Consider the following 19,001-nt stretch of genomic DNA (forward strand, 5'->3'; position numbering starts at 1 on the left):
GGCGGCGATTGATGGGGCACATTGGCGGCGATTGATGGGGCAAACTGGCGGCGATTGATAGGGCAAACTGACGGCACTTGATGGGGCACACTGGCGACAATTGATGGGGCACACTGGCGGCATAGATGGGGGCAGACTGGCGGCAATTGATGGGGCACACTGGCGGCAATTGATACACTAGCAGCAATTGATGGGGCACACTAGCGGCAATTGATGGAGCACACTAGCGGCAATTGATGGGGCACACTGGCGGTAATTGATGGGCACAGTGGCGGTAATTGATGGGGCACACTAGCAGCAATTGATGGGCACAGTGGTGGCAATTGAGGGGCACACTGGCAACAATTGATGGTTACAGTAGCTGCTTTTGAAGGCACAGTGGCGGCAATTTATTGGTACAGTGGCTGCGTTTTAAGGGCACAGTGGCTGCGCTTGATGGGCACAGTGGCTGCAATTTATGTTTTTTTTCCAGTTTCTTTGAACCCCCCCCAAAAATTTTGAGCACCAGCCGCCACTGTTCTCTAACCATCTGCTGTAGTATGTCTACAATCTCCGACCATTTCATGCAGCATGTTTGCACTCTGACCATCTCTTGGTGCACTGAATATTTTGTGCAACCTGTTGACGATTTCAGGGGATGCACTGGAGGCCCCCCCCCCCCCCCATATAAAGAAAGTTAAAGCGGAGGTTTCCCTGTTTTTTTTTGTTTTTTTTAAAGTCAGCAGCTACAAATACGGCAGCTGCTGAGTTTTAAAAAATGGACACTTACCTGTCCAGCACGCCCGCGATGTCAGCAGCCGAGGCTGAGCAATCGCTCGGTCCTCGGCTGCTTCCGTCGCCTTCCTCGGTGAGGGAATCAGGAAGTGAAGCCTTCACTGCCCGATTCCCTACTGCGCATGCGCGAGGATCGCGGCGCGCCGTGACTGGTCCCCGCTCTCTCCTGGGAACAGTGTTCGGGGGGGGGGGGCTGACGTCACAGGCTGGTTTCCCTGCGGGGATCAGACCCGGAAGTGGTGCATATACCTATCTCAGATATTTTTGCACCCCCCTCCCCCCTGAAAGGTGCCAAATGTGTCACCGGAGGGGGGGGGGGATCCAAAAAGCGGAGGTTCGCTTTTTGTGTGAACCTCCACTTTAACTACTGCTGATTTAGTGAAATAAAGATCTCCCAGGAAAAGCTCCTGGCTCCGCTCTCATTGCACATCTACACAAACTCACACAACACAAATATGTTTCGTAACATAACAGGTTTCTAGAGAATGAGATCTGCTCTACAGAGAGAGGATCTGAAAACTCTTTTGCAGAGTTCTGTTCTGGGATTTTTTTTTTTATATATTTAACCCAACCCCTAGAATTCCCCGTCTGGCCTTCCTGGAAGGGAGCAGCCCACAACATTTCAAACAGCTCAGTGTTAGCAGAGTCAGCTAGAAGGATACATAGACAGAGGAGGAAACAGTCCATCCTGCAGGTATTTAGCTCTGGTTTGCATTTACGCTTCTTTCCGTTCGCCTCGCTGAAAGTCATTCTCTTTGTCTGCAGAAGAGTTTTGTTTTTGTTCCATTAACTTAGAATGTTTTAGAGCAGTGGTGGTCAACTTTTTTGATATAGGAGGCCTCAACGGTGACCCCTGACGTCACCAAAAGGCTGCACATAATATTTAGATTTATTAAATGTTTATGATTTTCTTTTTTTTTTTTACTAGTAATGGTGGTTATCTGCGATTTTTTGTCAGGATTGCGATATTGCGGCAGACAGATCGGACACTTTTGACACTATTTTGGGACCATTCACATTTATATAGCAAACAGTGCTATAAATGCTATAAATATGCACTGATTACTGTATTAATGTGACGGGCAGGGAAGGGGTTAACACTAGAGGCGATCAAGGAGTTAAATGTGTTCCCTAGGGAGTGATTCTAACTGTGGGGGGAGGGGACTGACTGGGGGAGGTGACCGATCGGTGTCACTATGTACAAGGGACACGCCATCAGTTTCCTCTTCCTGACGGGACGTGGATCTCTGTGTTTACACACAGAGATCCACGTCCCTGGCTCTGCAACTGCCGATTACGGGTACCTGGCAGACTCCGAGTGACACAGCGCACAAGCGCGCCCTATAGCGGCCGGGAGGCCCGAGGACATCATATGACGGCCACCCAGGATGCCAGATCCACCTGGGTGGCCGTCATATTACTATAGGCGGGATGTGTTCATACACAGAGATCCACCTCCCTGGCTCTTTAACTGCCGATCGTGGGTACCTGTCGGACATCACGGCTGCCAGTCACGCGCATTGGCACCCGAGTGACGTGGAGCCCCCTAGGCCCGAGAACGTCATATGATGGCCACCCAGGATGGCAGAGCCACCTTGTGGCTGTCATATTACTATAGGCAGGGTGGGAAGTGGTTAAAGGGATGAGGTGGTAACCCTAGGCCCGAAGGCTACACAAAAAGTGCCAATGGGCTACATGGGGTCCTCAGGCTGCAGGTTGGGTACCAGAGTTTCGAAAGAAAGAAGAAAACTACACACATATTTATTTTGGTTATATATGCAGTACTACCTTTACAGATCAATTTTATGTTATTTTTGTATATAGATAGATAGATAGATAGATAGATAGATAGATAGATAGATAGATAGATAGATAGATAGATAGAGCGATAGAGAGATATAGATATAGAGAGGTAGATAGAGAGGTAGAGAGATAGAGATATGGAGAGATAGAGAGACATAGTGAGATAGATAGAGCTATAGAGATATAGAGATATAGAGATATAGAGAGATAGATAGAGAGATAGAAAGAGACATAGTGAAATAGATAGAGATATAGAGAGATAGAGATACAGAGAGATATATATATAGAGAGATAGAGAGATAGAGATATAGAGAGATAGAGAGGTAGATAGAGAGATAGAGAGATAGAGATATAGATATAGAGAGATAGAGAGATAGAGAGATAGAGAGATATAGAGAGATAGAGATATAGAGAGATGGAGATATAGAGAGATGGAGATATAGAGAGATAGAGATATAGAGCGATATAGATATAGAGAGATAGAGATATATAGAGAGAGATAGAGATATAGAGAGATAGAGATATAGTGAAATAGATAGAAAGATAGAGATATAGAGAGATAGAGATATAGAGAGATAGATAGAGAGATAGAGATAGAGATATAGAGAGATAGAGATATACAGAGATAGAGATATAGAGAGATAGAGATATAGATATAGAGAGATAGAGATATACAGAGATAGAGATATACAGAGATAGAGATATAGATATAGAGAGATAGAGATATACAGAGATAGAGATATACAGAGATAGAGATATAGAGAGATAGAGATATACAGACATAGAGATATAGAGAGATAGATAGGGAGATAGAGATATACAGAGATAGAAATATACAGAGATAGATACAGTATATAGAGATATAGAGAGATGAGTATATAGTAGTTCTTTAACCCGGAGCTGTGTTCCTGAAAATGTGAGAATGCACACAGTTGAAACGAAGGCCAACTTCAGCTTTTTTTTCAGTAAGCGAACATTTTAAATTGCTATTCTTTTGAACTTTAGAATCCAATTTTTATCAATATTGCACATTTTTGTATGCTTATTGTTATACATACTTTCATTATTGCCTACTATACAGTGCATAGATTTGTAGATTTTCATTCAAGTAATTATCACCCACCTTGCCCAACACCCCCCCCCCTCTATTTATACTATGCAGCACATTGCCCCCCCCCCATTTATACTATGCAGCACATTGCCCCCCCCCTATTTATACTATGTAGCACATTGCCCCCCCCCCTATTTATACTATGCAGCACATTGCCCCCCCTCTGCCAAAAACAATAAAAAAACACACACTGCCAAATGGGCAAAAGATACTCAAGTCTCCTTGCTCATTGCGTTTATGTGTATGTTCGTTGTGTTGTGTGTCACGCATAGGGCAGCTCTTTCATTTTAACGGGCTGCCTATACGCAGCAAGGAGACTTGAGTATCTTTTGCCCATTTGGCTGTGTTTTTTTTTTTTTTATTATTATTATTTATTTATTTTTTATTGTTTTGGCAAGTCTGGGTTTGGGTTTGCCATTAACAATGAATGGCACCACAAGGATTGTATGATTTTTTTTTTTGCATGTTCTGTGACTGCACGTGACTTTGCACGCATTCACGCACTACAAACGTGTGAATGCAGCCTGAACTCAAAAGATTTAATATCTTATAAGGAACATCTAGAAATGTAAATCGTCTTTGCCCAGAAACCGAAATGTATATTAATACAGCTTACCAGTCCTTAGATGTGGTGGCTGCGTTCGTTTTCTTTTTTTTCCCACACTTTTTCCCTTTATTTTAAACTGGTAATCCTGCCATTGACTCACTTCCTCTTGTAGGGTGACAGACGTATTCAGCAGCAATGTCACTTTAGGACAGGGAGTGTGTCACATTTCCCTCTCTTCTTTATAACAGGGGGAGGTGTTTTGTAGTACAAAATACTTAGCAGGGAACTATTCAAACTGATTACAGTTCAGAGAAAGAGATTACATACAGGAAGTTATCGACCAGATTCCAGGAAGAACAAACAGCTTTTTTTATTTGCACTTGTCTTACAGATATATTAGAAACTATTTAATGGTGTAACTAGCAGATCAAAGGGAAGCAAAAAAGAGAAATGTATTGTTAGAGTTTACAAACACTTTAAAGCGGAGCTCCACCCTCCGCCTCCACTCCTACGAATCAGAACCCCCCCCCCCTCCGGTGTCACATTTGACACCTTTCAGTGGGGAGGGGGGTGCAGATACCTGTCTAATGACAGGTATTTGCACCTAATAGTGAAAATAGTAATAAATGAAATATAGTGAAAAGGACTACAGCGCTACTAACAAAATAATCTCAAAGAAACCACACAAAAAATAACTAAATAATACAGCAGCAATCAAAAAACGGTGAACTAAACCAAATGATAAATTAATAAATACTGATGCGCTCGTATTAACTCATGTGCAATGTGAATCGTACATATACAGTCAAGCAAAAAACCTGGTAAAGAAACTCTTATTATATGTGAGTAGATCATGAAAAAGTCCTGATGATTGAATCAGTCAGTCTGCAGTGATCCTTCCCTAATTGCCAAGCTCTCACTTCAATGTGATCGGGTTACAACAACCTCCAGCAGCGATCAGATGTTTCCAGTTTCATTCAGTCACATGCAAAAGAGGAGGAAAGGAAACATAGCGCAATATTGTACCATATAGATGTGGATAAAAGGCTGCACGTAGTGCACTCACGTATCCTCGCTTATGTTATGCCCATGATTAAGTCACGTGACGAGTGACGATACGCGTGGGGGAGGAGCCTACAGTGACGGACCATCGGATGTCTATCCCGAGTGAGGAGTCCACTTAAACTGAGCGGCAACATACCCTGTCTATAACATAAGCGAGGATACGTGAGTGCACTAAGTGCAGCCTTTTATCCACATCTATATGGTACAATATTGCGCTATGTTTCCTTTCCTCCTCTTTTTCATGTGACTGAATGAAACTGGAAACATCTGATCGCTGCTGGAGGTTGTTGTAACCTGATCACATTGAAGTGAGAGCTTGGCAATTAGGGAAGGATCACTGCAGACTGGCTGATTCAATCATCAGGACTTTTTCATGATCTACTCACATATAATAAGAGTTTCTTCACCAGGTTTTTTGCTTGATTGTATATGTACGATTCACATTGCACATGAGTTAATACGAGCGCATCAGTATTTATTCAGGTATTTGCACCCACTTCCGCCCACACAGTCTGCTGGTAGACTGCAGAGCAGGACGTCAAATCCCGTCCCCCCCCCCCCGTTGTGTTCTGGGAAACACTCAGCTCCCAGAACACAGCGGGAGCCAGTCAGCACGGCGCAGCGCGACTCGCAAATGCGCCGTAGGGAACCGGGCAGTGAAGCCGGAGCGCTTCACTTCCTGGTTCCCTCACGGAGAATGGCGGGGGGGCAGCAGAGTGACGAGCTATTGCTCGTCCTCTGCTGCGGACAGCGCTGGACTCCAGGACAGATAAGTGTGCCGATATTAAAAGTCAGCAGCTGCAGGGGGGGTACCAAATGCTCTAGGAAAGCCCCTGCTTACACCCATGTGTCCTCAAAGAGTTGAGCTCTGTTATTGCAAAGCTATTCTTATTTTTAGGAACGCTTTAATGACTAGCTTATTATCACCAGATTGGTGTATTATAGGTAATAATACCAGGGATTGTTGATCCAGGGGATATCCGATCACCTTCTGGGGGACTGGAAATACTGTACATTTTTTTTTATACTGGAGCAAATTGGCCCATGCTTTATAGAGGGTTTTTTCCTTCCTCTGGATCAACTGTGGGCCTAAGGGGGCTGGTATACAGGTATGAGGGGGGCTGAGTGCGTACAGGTATGAGGGGGATGAGTGCGTACAGGTATGAGGGGGCTGAGTGCATACAGGTATTAGGGGGGCTGAGTGCGTACAGGTATGAGGGGGCTGAGTGCGTACAGGTATGAGGGGGCTGAGTGCGTACAGGTATGAGGGGGCTGAGTGCGTACAGGTTTGTGGGTGGGCTGAGTGCGTACAGGTATGAGGGGGCTGAGTGCGTACAGGTATGAGGGGGCTCAGTGCATACAGGTATGAGGGGGCTGAGTGCGTACAGGTATGAGGGGGCTGAGTGCATACAGGTATGAGGGGGCTGAGTGCGTACAGGTATGAGGGGGCTGAGTGCGTACAGGTATGAGGGGGCTGAGTGCATACAGGTATGAGGGGGCTGAGTGCGTACAGGTATGAGGGGGCTGAGTGCGTACAGGTATGAGGGGGCTGAGTGCATACAGGTATGAGGGGGCTGAGTGCATACAGGTATGAGGGGGCTGAGTGCGTACAGGTATGAGGGGGCTGAGTGCGTACAGGTATGAGGGGGCTGAGTGCATACAGGTATGAGGGGGCTGAGTGCGTACAGGTATGAGGGGGCTGAGTGCGTACAGGTATGAGGGGGCTGAGTGCGTACAGGTATGAGGGGGCTGAGTGCGTACAGGTATGAGGGGGCTGAGTGCGTACAGGTATGAGGGGGCTGAGTGCATACAGGTATGAGGGGGCTGAGTGCATACAGGTATGAGGGGGGATGAGTGCATACAGGTATTAGGGGGGCTGAGTGCGTACAGGTTTGTTGGTGGGCTGAGTGCTTACAGGTATGAGGGGGCTGAGTGCGTACAGGTATGAGGGGGCTGAGTGCGTACAGGTATGAGGGGGCTGAGTGCGTACAGGTATGAGGGGGCTGAGTGCGTACAGGTATGAGGGGGCTGAGTGCATACAGGTATTAGGGGGGCTGAGTGCGTACAGGTTTGTGGGTGGGCTGAGTGCGTACAGGTTTGTGGGTGGGCTGAGTGCGTACAGGTATGAGGGGGCTGAGTGCGTACAGGTATGAGGGGGCTGAGTGCATACAGGTATGAGGGGGCTGAGTGCATACAGGTATGAGGGGGCTGAGTGCGTACAGGTATGAGGGGGCTGAGTGCGTACAGGTATGAGGGGGCTGAGTGCGTACAGGTATGAGGGGGCTGAGTGCGTACAGGTATGAGGGGGCTGAGTGCGTACAAGTATGAGGGGGCTGAGTGCATACAGGTATGAGGGGGCTGAGTGCGTACAGGTATGAGGGGGCTGAGTGCATACAGGTATGAGGGGGCTGAGTGCGTACAGGTATGAGGGGGCTGAGTGCATACAGGTATGAGGGGGCTGAGTGCATACAGGTATGAGGGGGCTGAGTGCGTACAGGTATGAGGGGGCTGAGTGCATACAGGTATGAGGGGGCTGAGTGCATACAGGTATGAGGGGGCTGAGTGCGTACAGGTATGAGGGGGCTGAGTGCGTACAGGTATGAGGGGGCTGAGTGCGTACAGGTATGAGGGGGCTGAGTGCGTACAGGTATGAGGGGGCTGAGTGCGTACAGGTATGAGGGGGCTGAGTGCGTACAGGTATGAGGGGGCTGAGTGCGTACAGGTATGAGGGGGCTGAGTGCGTACAGGTATGAGGGGGCTGAGTGCGTACAGGTATGAGGGGGCTGAGTGCGTACAGGTGTGTGGGTGGGCTGAGTGCGTACAGGTATGAAGTATGGGTGAATGAGGCAAAAATCAAATGTTCTCAGGCAATATTCTCTGCAGTTTGAATACATGAATAGGGAAAATGCTGCATTATGGCCCATGGATAGAGCTGAGGATCTTATCTAGTTCCTAAGATACTGTAATACGTGTTTCGTCAAATATGACATCATTGGGGCACCTGACGAAACGTGTAGGGTGATTCCAGACATCGTGACTTCATCACGCATGCGCACTTGAATGCTGGGAATTTTGGGAGTCTTTGTATACGGCGCTGTATACAACCAATATATATGTATTTTTAACAATAAATACTGTTACATCTAGATGTTACTGTACATGTGGAGTGTGTTCGCTCTTTTTTGTACTTCCCTCTATGATGCCTCATATCAGGAGGAGAGACGGGGATGTGAGCTGTGAACTGTCATCCTACAATATTCTAACAAACTTCTCTCATGAAAGTCACATAATCTCTTGTAAGCCTCAGAGTGTTATTTGGTGGAGGACACGAGATCACGCTGCACTATTTGATCACGGAAATTTAGGATTGTTAGTTCACTGTGAATCTTCATCTTGTTTGTCATTTTACTAGCATGTAACATTTTATTATAGTGTATGTAGCCTATATTGGGTGATAGCAGCTTTTCCAAAAATACATTTTGTATATACAGTTGAACCAAATTATTTTCGTTTCCATTGACTTCAATGGGAAAACTCGCTTTGATATGCAAGTACTTTGGATTACGAGCATTCTCCTGGAACGGATTATGCTCGTAATCCAAAGTACTTGCATATCAAAGCGAGTTTTCCCATTGAAGTCAATGGAAACGAAAATAATTTGTTCCGCATTGACTTCAATGGGATGCAATACCAAATGCAGCCAGAGGTGGGGGGCGCCAGAGAGCGCCGAAAACGGTCAAAAGGGTCCGAGGACACTTCGGCTCGTTTCCTGCTCCCCCGCACCTCAGGCCAAATTAGATACTGAAGGCCAGTGTTTGGCTTTTCTCTGCTCCTGTGCCCCCATAGCTCAGGCCAAATGAGGTACTGCATGCCTATTTTCGGCTCTGCTCAGCTTCTGCGCCCCCTGTACCCCAGGCCAAATGAGGTACTGCAGGCCTATTTAGCTTGAATTCTGCTCGCCTTGCAGTCAACACTCGCAAACCGAGTCAGAATTTTTTTTAAAAGTTGCTCGCAAATCAAAACGCTCCCAAACTTCTGACTAACCCCCAGATAGAACGGTTCGGATGATGGGGGAAGCAGAGCTCCACCCTAAGGTGGAACTCCCGCTGATTGGAACCCTCCCCCCTCCGGTGTCACATTTGACACCTTTCAGGGGGGGAGGGGGTGCAGCGCCGGCCCTTGGGGGGGGGCGCCAAAAAAAAGCTCCCTGCTCGTAAAAAATTCCAACCCGGGCTGTCCTCCTACGGCTGCGGCCCGCCGGGCCGTCTCCCGCACTATAGCCCCGGCGGCGGCACGGCACTTCACTTGGGCTCCTGCGCCATTATCTGTTTTTTCAGCCCTTTTGCCTGGTTGGCTGGTGGAACTGTCTGTCTCCCTCGATGTGGGAGTGGCGGGGAACACCAGCCAACCAGGCGGAAGGGCTAAAAAAAAACAGATAACGGCGCAGGAGCCCAAGTGAAGTGGGACATTTTTTTTCCTAGGCTCGTTTGCGCAATTGGCAGGCGGCGGAGTGGGAGGCTCTGTGGTGCGCTGATTGGCCGTATGGGATATGATACCCATGATGTGTACACAACGTGTTTACAGCGCGGCGGCGCCAAGTTTGGTTTTCTCCATCTGGAGAATCCAGAAAGGTAAGCAAAACACTCTCTCCTGTACCACAGGGGAGAGAGAGACAGTAAGCAGCGCTGAGTAGAGAGCTGCTGAAGCTAACGTAAGTAAACCATCAGGTGATTGCCCTCTGTTCAGCGCTGCTCACTGTCTCTCCATTTGTGTGATTAATGTAGGAAAGGACAGAGCTGGGGGGGGTGTCTGTGTAAATCTAAAGGGGTCTAGGGTTGCAGAGTGTTGCTGTGTAATGTAAAGGGGTCCAGAGGTGCCGTGCTGTGTAATGTAAAAGTGGTCCAGAGATGCGGTGCTGTGTAATGTAAAAGTGGTCCAGAGATGCGGTGCTGTGTAATGTAAAAGTGGTCCAGAGGTGCGGTGCTGTGTAATGTAAAAGTGGTCCAGCGGTGCGGTGCTGTGTAATGTAAAAGGGGTCCAGAGATGCGGTGCTGTGTAATGGAAAAGTGGTCCAGAGATGCGGTGGTGTGTAATGGAAAAGTGGTCCAGAGATGCGGTGCTGTGTAATGTAAAAGTGGTCCAGAGGTGCTGTGTAATGTAAAGGGGTCCAGAGGTGCGGTGCTGTGTAATGTAAAGGGGTCCAGAGGTGCGGGGGGCTGTGTAATGTAAAGGGGTCCAGAGGTGCAGGGTGCTGTGTAATGTAAAGGGGTCCAGAGGTGCGGTGCTGTGTAATGTAAAGGGGTCCAGAGGTGCGGTGCTGTGTAATGTAAAGGGGTCCAGAGGTGCGGTGCTGTGTAATGTAAAAGGGGTCCAGAGGTGCGGGGGGGCTGTGTAATGTAAAGGGGTCCAGAGGTGCGATGCTGTGTAATGTAAAACGGGTCCAGAGGTGCGGTGCTGTGTAATGTAAAAGGGGTGCAGGGTGCTGTATAATGTAAAAGGATGCATCTGTTTGGTCTTGTGCCTGGCACATGACTTAGGCTACTTTCACACTGGGGCGTTAAAGCGCCGCTATTTTAGCAGCACTTTACTGTCGTTTTTGCGGCACTATGCGGCGCTGTGCATGCGTGCTGGGGGCAGCGGCAAAATGCACCTTCAACTGAGTTGGCAAAAATCCTTGCAGCGGCCCTGTGTAGACGTCACTCGTCAGTCATTTTTGGATAAGTTAAACCATCTGTTCAGAACTCCTCCTGGTAACTTCCTCATTCACACAAAATGCACAGATGTCAGCTGTATTCTTAGTTCACCTCTAATGAAAACCGTACCATGTGTGCTAGAAATATTTATCGAATAACCAAACCTACTTGTTTTCTAGCAAGAGCTACATAGGTCACGAACAGGCTTAATAAGACATCCACTTTCATGTGAATAATTAGTAAGGGCCTAGTCACTGTTGTGTCATCGCGCATAATAACACACATTACCACAATGCACGGCAACGCACCTGATTTACGTGCAGTGCCATTCATCATACATGGAGTCAGCACAAAAAAAGCCCACCGGTAGTTTCGATTGGCAGAGACACCCAAAGCGGTTGTTAACCACTTAAAGCGGAGTTCCGGCCACAATTTCACTTTTTAAATATAAATTCCCCTGTAATACACAAGCTTAATGTATTCTAGTAAAGTTAGTCTGTAAACTAAGGTCCGTTTTGTTAGGTTGTTACAGCATTTAGACACTTTATAAAATAGAAATTGACAGGGGCCATCTTAAGTGTGGGCATCATGAAGCCAGACTGTATGACTTCCTGGATTTCAGCCTTGCAGATCTCGCACATGCTCAGTGCTGCACAAGCAGTGTCAGATCAGGTTTCAGCACCTGTGCTGTCCAAGTCACATGATTCTTTGAGACTGGGGAGTGCACAGACTCCTGGAAAGTTACACCCACTACATTCCCAGGAGTCTGTGCGGTGTAGGTTAGGAAGCATTAAGCACCTAGGTGCAGGAAGTGGGAAGATTAACTATTCTGCCTAGCAACAACACTTTGAAGGCATCTAAAAAAAAAAAAAAAGGACTAATGACATTTTTTTAAAACTACTGATGTAATGTTATATTTATGGGTGGAACTCCACTTTAAGACCCAGACCTTTAGGCAGCTAAAGGACCTGGCTAGTTTTTCCGATTCGGCACTGCGTCGCTTTAACTGACAATTGCGCGGTCTTGTGACGTGGCTCCCAAACAAAATTAGCGTCCTTTTTTTCCCACAAATAGAGCTTTCTGGTATTTGATCACCTCTGCGGTTTTTATTTTTTGCGCTATTAACAAAAATAGAGCGACACTTTTGAGAAAAAAGCAATATTTTTAACTTTTTGCTATAATAAATATCCCCCAAAAATATATATAAAAATAAATTGTTTCCTCAGTTTAGGCCAATACGTATTCTTCTACCTATTATTGGTAAAAAAAATCGCTATCCGCTGGTCCCGCGGTCATGGTGCTTCGCGACCCACCGCTGGGCACTTAAAGAGGACGTACCTGTACGTGCTTGTGCCCAGCCGTGCCATTCTGCCATTCTGCTGATGTTAAAACGATAGGCTTGAATCCTCTGTTTTAGTAAACTTTCAGTTATTTTATATCATTGAATAAAACGTGTTTCGTGGTTTTAACGCTTTAACTACTTGCCGACTGCCGCATGAACATTTACGTCGGCAGAATGCGCAAAGGGACGCAAGCTCCGTGACGGTGCCGCAGACTCGATGTCCGCTGGTGTCCCGTGATCGTGTCACGGAGCTGTAGTCGGGGGGATGCCTGTGTAAACAAGGCATTTCCCTGTTCTGCCTAGTGACAGGACACTGATCTACTGCTCCCTGTCATCGGGAGCAGTGATCAGTGCCGTGTCACTGGTAGCCCAGCCTCCTCACAGTTAGAATGACTCAGTAGGACACACTTAAACCCTTCCTCGTCCCCTAGTGGTTAACCCCTTCCCTGCTAGGGTGACCACATTTCCAAACTACCATTCAGGGACACCCTCCCTTCCCAAAAATCAGCTTGTGCTGTAACGAATCACAGCACAGTGATTGGACACAAGAGGCGGAATTTATGATTTCTCCAATCACAAGCAGGGGGCGGGGATTGTGCTCCTCCAGGCAATCCCGCCAGGACAAGTACTGTCAGTGAGTAAAGCGGTGATGTGGCGGCCTTTTTTGGGGGTATCAGATTGGCCCGGGGGGCGGCTGTGTCAGTTTCATTCCGGGACACTGTATTGTCCTGGAATGAAGGTGCCCGAGACAGACCTGCAAAATGCGGGACTGTCCCGGGCAATCCGGGACACATGGTCACCCTATTCCCTGCCAGTGTCATTTACACAGTAATCAGTGCATAGCACTGCTCACTGTATAAATGACAATGGTCGCAAAATAGCAGCAAAAGTGTCCGATGTGTCCGCCATAATGTTGCAGTTATGATAAAAATCGCAGATCGCCGCCATTTCTAATAAAAAAAAAACACTTACCTCCAAACTTGCGGCGGCGGATCGTAAATCCCCCGGCGGAATTCAAATTCCGCGGCTAGGGGGAATGTAGCATTTAAATCAGGCGCGTCCCCGCGCCGATTTAAATGCGCATGCGCCGTCTGCGAATTTTCCCGGCGTGCATTGTTCCCAATGACGTCGCTAGGACGTCATTGGTTTCGGCGTGAGCGTAACTCGCGTCCAGTGCGTTTGAGAATCGGCGTACGCAAACTACGTAAAAAAAAAATCGACGCGGGAACGACGGCTATACTTAACATTGGCTGCGCCTCGTAGAAGCAGGGGTAAGTATACGTCGGGAAAACCGCTACGCAAACGTCGTAACAACACTGCGTCGGGCCCGCGTACGTTCGTGAATTGGCGTATCTCGCTGATTTACATATTTCTCAGCGTAAATCAGCGAGAACGCCCCCCGCTGATGCATTGATGCTGCTGACTTACACCTGCTTTATGAGGCATAACTTTACGCCGGACGTACGACTTAGATAACCGCGTATCTTACTGCGACGGGCGCAAGTACGTTCGTGAATCGGCGTATCTCAGTCATTTGCATATTCAAAGCATGAATCAATGGGAGCGCCCCTTGCGGCCAGCGTAAATATGCGCCCACGATACGACGGCGTAGGAAACTTACGTCGGTCGGATGAAGCCTAATTTCAGGCGTATCTTGCTTTCAAAGTGAGGCTCATTGATACGACGGCGCATCTGTGCACTTACGCGGCGTATCTCGAGATACGTCTGCGAAAGTGCTACGTGAATCCGGGCCATAAAGCCCAGTATAAAATAGTTGTTGCTCAGAAGTGAAGCACAGTGATATAGTGAACACGTGGAAACATCAAGGTTTTGTATCTTTAATCAAAATAATGGGGCATGTACTCTTACCAGAGGTGGTGGACCAATCGAGCAAAGAGAGTCAAGATGGGCAGTTTTCCACAACGATCATGGGAACCCAGGCTTTTCCAGGAGCAGCTTCCAGGGGTCTTGTAGGTGATAGTAAGGTTGAGAAACAGCCCGATGAAAGGGCCAAAAAAAAACCTCTAATCGAGGAAGATGTAAAGAGAAAAAAGAAGGGCTCCACATGGTATAGAATAAAAAGGACAGGTTTTATTAAATAAAAATCAATTGGCCTCCATAGTAATATGGGGAGCACTAAGACAAGCCCGACGCCGCTGTTGAAGTCTACTTCAGGTTAGCGCAGTATTATTTACTTTTTACACATACACTTAGTAAAACAACTTTTAGATCAAATGTACATCTGTCATATACCTTACAGCGGAGAAGAGAAAGTGGGGGTGGCCTCTCGCACGGTCCCGGCACCCCCTGGAGGTGAGGACAGGGAATGCAGGGGCACGAGCGGGTGCAGGTGCCTGCTGGTTCAGAAATAGTCTCTCGGAGGTGCTGGGAACCTTTTGAAGTACAGGAGCTGCAGCAACCAGACGTCAGATCCTTTCAGGGAAGATCAATAGGTAAAACAGGTGCAGGCAGGAGTCGGCAGCAGACAGACGGTGAGGTACCAAATCAGGAAACAGGCAGAGGCAGGCAGGCAGGTAAGGAGAATCTGAGAAGGGTAGTCAAACAAGCCAGGTATTTCAGGAACAGGTCAATCCGATAACAGGTAAACAGGAACACAGGTATAGCTGAAGAGACAATCCAGCACAGACACTCAGGGGATTCATGTTTAAATAGGGCGCACAGGTGCGCGCATGCGTGCGCATGCTACCGCGCATGCCCGTTCTGAGTCCTATACGACCCATTCTAAGGCCCTGTACACACGACCGAACATGTCCGCTGAAACTGGTCCGCGGACCAGTTTCAGCAGACATGTTAGGTCGTGTGTACGGCCGACCGGACAATTGTCCGGCGGATCGGACAGGTTTCCAGCGGACAAATGTTTCTTAGCATGCTAAGAAACATGTCCGCTGGAAGCCTGTCCGTCGGACAAGTTCGGTCGTCTGTACAGACTCACCGGACATGTCCGCTCGGCCGAAAGCCCTCGCATGCGTCGAAGTGATTCAAAGCATGCGTGGAAGCATTGACCTTCCAGGGCCGCGCACGTCGCCGCGTCATCGTGGCGGCGACGGCGCGGCACGTCACAGCGTATCCTGTCCGGGCGATTTCTGTTTGATGGTGTGTACAACCATCAAACAGAAATCTCAGAGCGGACATGTCCGCTGAAAACGGTCCGACAGACTGTCCGCTCGTCTGTATGGGGCCTAAGTGTCCACGCATGCGCATTAGCGCTCACAGGCCGGGAATTCATCGCTGACACCCGGAAGTGGGTGTTTGCAGCACTGGGTCTCTGACAACATCCCCAAGCTGTATTCATGTGGGTGTTTTCTTTTTGTATTCTCTAATTCTGTAGAATTAATGACACACTAAAGAGGTAACGGAAGCATGGATCTGAAGGTGACTCAGCTAGAGATTCATGCCCTATAGATTTGGGAGTATATTGCTTTTATTGTACAAAATTGGGTCTTTCACTGTGTCTACAAACAAGACTGGTTCTCTTAATTCTACTTATATAATAAACTATTGTCTTTCTGCAGCACAATGATATTCTACCTCCTGCTTCTTGCCTTTCCTCTGTTGAAAGCTGGTTCATTCTGGGATGACACTCTGGACTATGAATGGGAACAGTGGAAGAGGACGTACCAGAAACAATATAATGGACAGGTAACCATTCATTCACTGGAAATTCTGTTCTTGGGAAGAAGATTTAATTGATTGAGCTCAGACATATTTATTGCCCAGATTTGAAATTAGTTAGAGTTGGTTGAATTTGTTTGAATATCTTGTATGGTGGCCACCTGCCAATCTTCCACTGTGGGGCAAGACCCAGTAAAGACATGGTATAGCGGGTATAACTAGACATCACGGGCCAAATCCTCAGCCAGGCGGCGTAACTTAACTTTCAGCAGTTAAGTTACACTGACTTAAAGTTTCTACCTAAGTGCCTGATCCACAAAGCACTTACCTAGAAATTTCAGGCCGTGTAACTTAAGCGCCTCCGTCGCAAGGCGGTCCTCCTCTCCGGGGGGCGTGTAAAATTTAAATGAGGCGCGCTCCCGCGCCGGCCGTACTGCGCATGCGTGTGACGTAATTTTCCCGACGTGCAGCGCGCGAACGTAATTGACGCCGGGCGGCTTTGTGGATTGCGACGGGACACTAAAGTTGCGACGGGTGAAGAAAAATATACGCGCCGGGAAAACAAATAATTTAAAAAAAAAATGACAGAGTCGCTCAGCATGCATTCCTGAGAGGGAGAACTCCATGCCAATTTTCAAAGAAAAAACCGGCATGGGTTCCCCCCCCCAGGAGCATACCAGGCCCTTAGGTCTGGTATGGGTTGTAAGGAGACCCCCCCACGCCGAAAAATCGACGTAGGGGGTCCCCCTACAATCCATACCAGACCCGTATCCAAAGCACGCTACCCGGCCGGTCAGGAAGGGAGTGGGGACGAGCGAGCGCCCCCCCCCCTCCTGAGCCGTGCCAGGCCGCATGCCCTCAACATGGGGAGGTTGGGTGCTCTGGGGCAGGGGGGCGCACTGCGGGCCCCCCCACCCCAGAGCACCCTGTCCCCATGTTGATGAGGACAGGACCTCTTCCCGACAACCCTTGCCGTTGGTTGTCGGGGTATGCGGGCGGGGGCTTATCGGAATCTGGGAGTCCCCTTTAATAAGGGGGCCCCCAGATACCGGCCCCCCACCCTAAGTGAATGGATATGGGGTACATCGTACCCCTATCCATTCACCTGGAGGCAAAAAGTTAAAGTTATTAAACACACAACACAAGGGTTTTTAAAATAATTTATTAGTCTGCTCCGGAGGCCCCCCCTGTCTTCTTTATTAGCTCTAATACCAGGGGGGGCTTCTTCTTCCGCTCTCCGGGGGGGGGCTTCTTCTTCCGCTCTCCAGGGGGGGGCCTCTCCACTCTCCGGGGGTCTTCTTCTCTCTCCGGGGGTCTTCTTCTATCTTCGCCGCTCTCCGCTGTTGACTCGGCGAACGTCGGTTCTTCTGCAGCTGTCCGGTGCCTTCTTCTTCAGCGCTGGCTGCCTGCTATCTTTGTGTGTTAGCTCAATTAGTAACAGGCAGCCAGCGCGGTCTTCTGTGACGTCATCTTCTTCTCCCCTCTTCCGATGTTGACTCGTCGCCTCTTGACACTGCAATGATGGAAGCGCGCCTTGCATCCCATTTATATAGGCATCACCGTCCCATCATGCTCCGGTAGGTACCCACGTGGTGGGTGCACGTGGGTAGGCACCCACCACGTGGGTACCTGCCGGAGCATGATGGGACGGTGATGCCTATATAAATGGGATGCAAGGCGCGCTTCCATCATTGCAGTGACAAGAGACGACGAGTCAACATCGGAAGAGGGGAGAAGAACAGAAGAGAAGAACCTGACGTCACAGAAGACCGCGCCGGCTGCCTGTTAGTAATTGAGCTAACACACAAAGATAGCAGGCAGCCAGCGCTGAAGAAGAAGGCACCGGACAGCTGGAGAAGAACCGGGGTTCGCCGAGTCAACAGCGGAGAGCGGCGAAGAGAGAAGAAGACCCCCGGAGAGTGGAGAAGCCCCCCCCCGGAGAGCGGAAGAAGAAACCCCCCCCGGAGAGTGGAAGAAGGCCCCCGGAGAGTGGAAGAAGAAGCCCCCCCTGGTAATAGAGCTAATAAAGAAGACAGGGGGGCCTCCGGAGCAGAAAAATTAATTATTTTAAAAACCCTTGTGTTGTGTGTTTAATAACTTTTACTTTTTGCCTACAGGTGAATGGGTAGAGGTACGATGTACCCCATATCCATTCACTTAGGGTGGGCGGCCGGTATCTGGGGGCCCCCTTATTTGAGGGGACTCCCAGATTCCGATAAGCCCCCGCCCGCAGACCCCGACAACCAACGGCAAGGGTTGTCGGGAAGAGGTCCTGTCCTCATCAACATGGGGACAGGGTGCTCTGGGGTGGGGGGGCCCGCAGTGCGCCCCCCTGCCCCAGAGCACCCAACCCCCCCATGTTGAGGGCATGCGGCCTGGCATGGCTCAGGAGGGGGGGGGGCGCTCGCTCGTCCCCACTCCCATTCCTGACCGGCCGGGTAGCGTGCTTTGGATACGGGTCTGGTATGGATTGTAGGGGGACCCCCTACGTCGATTTTTCGGCGGAGGGGGGGTCTCCTTACAACCCATAACAGACCTAAGGGCCTGGTATGCTCCTGGGGGGGAACCCATGCCGGTTTTGATTTTACGAATTGCCGTGGAGTTCTCCCTCGGGAATGCATACCAAATGCCGTCGCTTGAATGTGCTTTTACATGGTGTTACTAACTTTAGACCATGTAAAAGCAGCCCTAGTTTTACACTTGGCAAACTAAAACTTACGGCGAAAAAAACGAAGCAGAAAAGCTTTGTGGATCGCCCTAAGTGCTAATTTGCATACCAGAAGAGGCATTTCGACTCGAAATGCCCCCAGTGGCGGATGCGGTACTGCATCCTAAGATCCGGCAGTGTAAGTCCCTTACAGATGTCGGATCTTCTGCCTAACTTAGGAAAACTGCTTCTGAGGATCAGTTCCAAAGTTAGAACCAGAGATACGACGGCATACGCCGGAGTATATCTTTTGAGGATTAGGCCCCACAGGCCCAAGGAGCTAAACGTGCAGTGTAAAGTATAATCACATTTGAAGAATCCTGGAT

General features: G+C 48.6%; 1 protein-coding gene across 2 annotated transcripts in view; it reads left to right on the plus strand.

Annotated features, from left to right (window-relative positions):
• The first annotated feature begins 1,359 nt into the window (after positions 1 to 1,359).
• Positions 1,360 to 19,001, plus strand: part of LOC120921060 (cathepsin K-like) — a 38,351-nt gene continuing 20,709 nt past the window's right edge. For both annotated transcript variants that reach the window (XM_040333681.1, XM_040333682.1), the window contains exons 1-2: positions 1,360 to 1,468; positions 15,869 to 15,995. In XM_040333681.1, coding sequence (XP_040189615.1) covers positions 15,873 to 15,995 — 123 coding nt within the window. In that variant the 5' untranslated portion in view covers positions 1,360 to 1,468; positions 15,869 to 15,872. The remainder of the gene's footprint in view (positions 1,469 to 15,868; positions 15,996 to 19,001) is intronic.

This window comes from Rana temporaria, chromosome 13, assembly GCF_905171775.1.
Source record: "Rana temporaria chromosome 13, aRanTem1.1, whole genome shotgun sequence".
Taxonomy (NCBI): domain Eukaryota; kingdom Metazoa; phylum Chordata; class Amphibia; order Anura; family Ranidae; genus Rana; species Rana temporaria.